A 6,341-nucleotide genomic window follows, 5' to 3' on the forward strand; every position below is an offset into this window, starting at 1 on the left:
TTGATTGATGCCGTCAGTAAGTTTGGAGAAGGAGACGGAGGCTCGGGAAGGGAGCGAGATAAGCAGAGAAAGAGGAAGGCAGATAAAGAGGAGCGAAGGCTCAAGATGCATCCATCAACTGGCACAATCAGATTGTTTTCCTGGCACTCCGTTTTTCTCTCTCCTTTGCATCCGCCTGTCTCTCAATTCCTCWTCTGGCGTATACACATGAATACAGCTGACGAATCTTCGGTGTGCGGCGCTGGCCAGGTGTCGAAAGGATATTGAATCACGAGAGGTTTTAGGTGGGAGGTGGCATAGCGCCGTGATGGATGGCGCCCACCGTTKACACTCACACACACACGACTGCCATAGTTTGAGACCYTTTTCACAGTTACATCAGACAAGGGCCGTTATGACTTGAAGCAGTGTATCTTTACTTCCGGGGTAATTTTGYCTCTGTAAACTGAAAAATTCACGGATACTCATTACCTTAAGGATATAATGAAAGGTAAGGTTAAGAACAACCGTATTTAAGTGTTAGATAGCCTTACATAAGGCTTATAATGAAGGTAACACAGGCTTTAAGAGTCTAGATTAGCTATATTTGCCTACKATCAAAATGACTGAGTGTATACATAATGAGCATTCATGATTAAATTTTTATTTTCCCTTCGGTGCATCCTGGAGGGAATGGTGCACCACGTGACTACTCTGTTGTTCATGGTGCTTTAACTTCCATTTCTTTTATTACATTAAAGAAATGTAATAAAGAAAGTAGATTTTTGATTTATTTAGTTTTATTTTGAAGATTCGACAGGGAAGTGTCACTTTTTTCCCTTTTGGAACTCAAAAAATCTGCTCCCAAATACAGTTTTCATAACAACGATTACTCCTTGTAAGTAATCACCGTTAAGTGTGTGATCGAAAAAACATGCGCAAAAAACAACAAAAAAACGGAACGTGCTTAATGTGCCCCTGTCTGGGCAACAAGCSGAGTGCAATAAAACGCAGCCTGCAGTTATAAAAATAAAACTGCAGCCTTTTGAAAAGTTAAAGTACTAGGGCGAGCTAACAAATTACTATTGCTACAACTAATGGCTAGAGAAGACAAAAACGCGTACCTTCATACCTCCATGTTTACGCATCCTCCGGAGCGTAAACATCCTCCAGAGATAAAGATGCACTGCATCGAGTCAGAATGGAAGTTGTGCGACGTCATGTGAAAAGGGTCTGTTGACGCGCTCAGCTCTTCTGTTGTTTCATTTTCATCCCTTGTTCCACTTGGGTTATTGCATTTCATTAAGTGGTCATTTCYGTCGCCGGGCTTGGCTAATGAGAGCGTCACGCCGCCRCGCGCTTATTTATCAAAGCATGTAGCCGCAGCAARCGCACACAAACATTTCCTCGGCCTGCCATCGTGTCCCCCTCTCAATTAGGCTGGTTTGTCGTTCTCCTGCCCTCCATCCCCCGCTCCGCTTAGCCCATCCCGTCTCTTCCTGTCATCTCATGGCGGCGGCCGTGTCATTGTGTTTGACAGCTTCTCATTCTCTYGTCAGATCTCATTCGGCTGCTAATTTCATAGGTACACACCTCGGCACACGTTAATTCCTCTGACCCGCCCCATCTGCAGGATCTCTGGTCAGATTTTCTTCTTTGTTCACAAACTTTCTGCAGAAACTTCTTCTGGAGGGAGTTGAGCTGTGAATTCTGCTCTGTTTGCTTTTCTCACGCATTTATGTTGTCACATTGGCAGATTTGGCAGAGTGAAGCAGGTTGCATTGTTGTTGCTGGCAAGATATATGACACGAAGGCCTCACAGTGTTTATGGCTCTTTGATGATGCTACATAATCAGGCTGTGCATTTCCAGCTTCTTTAGTTGGCAAGAACCAGATCCTTATTTTATTCATTTATAAATGTAAACTCAGGATGTCTTTATTCTTGGTCTTTAATTCATGTATCTAAAATTAAAGCCTTACGTTTTGTGACTCCAGGTGGTTCAAGCTACCGCTAGCTAGCTGCCAAGTGCAAATTTATCACCAGTTGGTTGGACGACGTTTGTCTTCACCATTGGCTCACTTCAKTTTGCAACCACAATTCTACATCGTACAATTGATGGTTTGTGTCTCTTCCAGCTGGTGGCCGTGTTCGATGATGACCAGCGCAGCGGTACGGAAAGCCCCAGAGACTCCATCTCCAATGGCTACTCCAGCGACGGCGCAAGTCCTGAAGCCATGCAGTACTTCCCCCACCTGGAGTACGAGGATCTGAGCAGAGGGGAGATCGAGGTCAACGAGGCCGTCCTCAAAGCCAGTACGTCGCATTTTCTTAAAAACACCCAAAGAACCAAAGCTAATCCCAATCGACACCTTCAGGTGTCGTATGAATGTGAGAAAGTGTGTTYTGGTGAAGTGTGTGCATGTGTGGGTGCGTGACTTAATACATTTCAGCTGTACAAGCTGTGAAAAGAGAGAATTTATTGCCTGTAACTCAATTGTGTGTGAAAACAGATGCAGTGTTGACGCAGCCTTCTCTCCTATGATCCTCACTCAGCTTTTTTTTTCCCTCCTTAGTTTGCTCCTGCTTTCACACATTGCTGAAGCTGAGAAGCACGAACAGAACAGGGTTCAGCTTTTATGCGTTAGCTAGTGAGAATAGAAGCGAGTTCTATACCATTTTTTTAGAGCTTTGGAAGTAAATTGAAGGAAAAATATACTTATTTTTTWAGCTTGATGAGCACAGAATGCTATTTCAATACCGATCTTTAGCAAATGTGACAACATTGACATTTGTTTCAACGTGTAATAACTTAAGWCTGTAGAAATTGGCTTTGGTCTCTGCCCAGCTCATTTGAAAATTAATCTACTGATTAAGGTAAGATATTTACTGGTCATAACCTCTCAACAGAACCCCACTTTGCACAAATCTATGCTGTTTAATGTACTTGACTTTTAGATGTGATAAATGTTAACACCCTAGTGATTTTTTTTTCCCTTTCACACTCACTGGCCACTTTATTAGGTGCATCTTCCTAGTACTAATTGGATTCCTTTTGCGACATCTCAAACATCCTCTTCTAGATTGAGATTGTGGAGCAGCATTCCCACATTTCACTAAGTGGTTGACACTATTTAGTGATAGAGGGATGAATCCATGCTTTAAATATTGTTTGCACCAAATTTTGACTCAAATGTTTTTTTTTAAAGGTTTCTTGGGCTCTAGAGGCTTTTTTAATTTGTAGCTGGACAGGAAGAAGATCAGATCAGACAGAGAAGGGAACAATATGCAGTAAATGGCCAGAGGCCATGAATCAAATGCACTGAGAACTGTAGCCTCCATGCAGTGAGTCTGCTCTACCACAGAGCCACGCGGCGCCCAGGGATCTCATTTTTAAGAGGCAACTGAATGTTGCAGCTGAAATCAAGAGTCATTAGATCAGTCCATGTTTGATTTGTCGTGTTGTGGTTTCAGAGATGGTGTTTGACATAGTTTGGTTCTAACGAGTTTCTATTTGAGTTATTTTTCTGTCATTTGAAACCAGCATACCCATTCTCTTCTGACTTCTGAMATCAGCAAGGCATTTTTCACCACATAACAATACAATGGAGTCTGGGGTATGATCCTTGCTCTATTATCAATGGAAGAGATTGTTTGAATTTCCTCCCCTTCTGTATCCATRAAATTTCCTCTTCAACTTTGGGATTTGGGGTCATAGTTCAGGAATTATTTGRGCTTTTGWGATGCTAATTAACTGCCGAGACATAATATTGGCATAATTAATTGAACAGTGCTGCWTATAAATTGAACAGGTGTGCCTAATTGGGTAGCTGGTGAATGGAGATATTCTTAAATATAATTGGAAAAAAGWTATAGAATTACTGAGGTAATAACAGGACACTAATTCTGGAGAGAAAAAAAAAACTTCCTCTTTGAGTTCTTGTTAGAGACATKGCACCATATTTGGGACTCCTRTGATGTCTGCAGAAGTTTGGGAAGGTAATTAATTTAATTAAATTTTAGGTCTGAATAACTAGTAAAACCTATTATTATTATATTAAAACCTGGCTAACACCTGGAGGTTGTTTTAAGGAGTTTTTCTGTCTTTCATCATCAAAGGGCTTTTTGCAGTCTTCCACCTGATTGTTTTCTTTGCACACACATCCAGATCTTTTGATGTCGCTGAGATCAGAAGTCATTTTTTTATGCATAATGAGCCATAATCAGAACTTTGCTGCTCGTGCCGTTGTTTTTGTGTTGCTTTTTCTTTGCAACACGAACAYGTCAGGCTTATCCACACTTTCAAATGTCGTCTCTAAGCTTTGTTACACAGTTAACATGACAAAAAAGGTGTCAAATTTTAGATTTTTATCAAACTAAATTGCATTGGTAGAATTGTAGACTTTCACTCACGCTTTGTTTTGCTCTGTGGCATCACTTCGCTGTTGTTGTTTTTTGTAAACCTCYAAGTAAAACGTATTTCCTCGTGTCATTAGTTACATTTTTTGTTTCTCTAGCTAGATTTAATTTATCTGGTAGTGACTCATCCAGATTCTCATTAGGGAATCTCCCAAAGTTGAGCTGTTGCAAATTACTTTTTCATCCGTTTATTTCCTTCTGACTATCCGTTGTAGASTTGCAGGGGCAACAGCTTTAGTTTTCAGGGATTCCAAGTAGTTCCTTGGTTGGAAGCGATTTTTAAATAAATAAGGCCATGATATAAAGTCCATCATTTGAATACRTYCAGGATTCTGCTTTACTGTAGTTCTTTGACGTTCTTCAGTTTATATGAACAGAGCTGCCACTTTTTCTGCTACTTCAGACGTACAACAATGACCACAGCTCTCATTGTAAACCATAGATGTTACTGAAGAGCAAATGAACTCAAGTGAGAAGGGAAAAACGATTAGATAAGCCTGGTTCTGATTTAATAAAAGGCTATCTGATCGTTTTTGAAGCCTTTCTGTTCACCTCAGTCCATCTGTTGACCTCAGTGAGCTGTGGTAAAGCCACACACACAGCTGCCCTTTTGCCACTCCTCACCGTGTGCCCACTGTCCCCTCATGCCCCATCATCTGCCTCTTTTCCACCCARAAACTGCACCCCCACTTCACTATTCAGCTTCCACCACCTGCCATCCAACCCAGCACCCATACCCTTCGACCTTGACCCCCATCGAACCCATACCCAGCGCCCCTGCCTCGCTAGCTCTAACTAGATTATCGCTGTAGCCTGTTAGCATAACCAAGATCCAGCCAAGCATGAATGGACCGAACCCAGTCGCGCCAACCACACACACCCAGTCTTTAACCCACTGGGACCTCTTCCTGCACCCCCCTCCCCAACCTGCTCTTCAGCCCCRTTGAACCTTGACTAATTCAGTTATGATGTGACCCTGTGACGCCCCTCCAACAGAGCCAGACTGACGCAATAAAAGYTGCTTTTGTCATGACGACATGCATGCGTGGGTGCACAACACACGCACACACACACGCATTTGGATGAGACGACAAAAGATTGAGCTTCGAAGTTAAACAGCCATTACCACCCAAAACTGTCAATAGAGTGTGTGGGCACAGAAARAATATTGTAGAGAAACTTGTAGCCTGGAGGATTTCACACGTTTCTTCATTTGAATTTTAAAAACAAGAAAATATGAAGCTTGTATTCCACCAAGTTTAGTTTTCTTTTTCTAATTAAGAAGTAAGATTGTAAAAGAAAACCAACCTTCAGTGTGAAAAACTATGAAAGTTTCAGAATTAAACACCCAAATTTGTCATGTTACCACAATGTATTTCAAAGTATTTTGGTCTTATTTAATAAAATAAAAACAACCCCGGTTTCAACTAAGCACTATTTAATCTACTCAAATCCATCCTAGTCTGAAACATTTCACCAAACCGAATCGGGGAAAATCAAGACTACAGATGTGCAATGCTGGTARAAAAATATTCCAAAAGACCTGCAGCTGTAATAACAGTGAAGCACATTTAAAATATAACTAAAATACAGCGAACCCCTGGYATTCATGGGGACCACAACCACCTGTGAAAAGCCCATAATCTGTGTTTATTTAATCCTTTCTAAAAATACTCATGACTGCCTATTTTATAGTTCAAACACCAAATATACCTCAGTATACAGGGGAGACTGGTCTTAGCATTACTGCAGAARYTAACRTCTATTTTCTTTGCTGTTGGGGGTACAATCGGTGTCAAAGACAATAAGTGGCACTTCTGAATTGATTGCTTTAAAAATGCCAGCCAATAGTTTGTCAATTAGCATTGCGCCTTATTTTAACTTCCCAAATTGCATTTATTTTTGAATATCTTCGATGTGCTATATTGTAACACCTTCAAATCCT

The 6,341-nt window shown here is 41.2% G+C and overlaps 1 protein-coding gene across 1 annotated transcript in view; it reads left to right on the forward strand.

Annotated features, from left to right (window-relative positions):
• Positions 1–6,341, forward strand: part of pard3ba (par-3 family cell polarity regulator beta a) — a 144,103-nt gene that overhangs the window by 23,385 nt on the left and 114,377 nt on the right. The window contains exon 3 of the mRNA XM_017308921.1: positions 2,116–2,293. Coding sequence (XP_017164410.1) covers positions 2,116–2,293 — 178 coding nt within the window. The remainder of the gene's footprint in view (positions 1–2,115; positions 2,294–6,341) is intronic.

The sequence above is a fragment of the Poecilia reticulata genome, linkage group LG2 (genome assembly GCF_000633615.1).
Source record: "Poecilia reticulata strain Guanapo linkage group LG2, Guppy_female_1.0+MT, whole genome shotgun sequence".
In the NCBI taxonomy this organism is placed as follows: domain Eukaryota; kingdom Metazoa; phylum Chordata; class Actinopteri; order Cyprinodontiformes; family Poeciliidae; genus Poecilia; species Poecilia reticulata.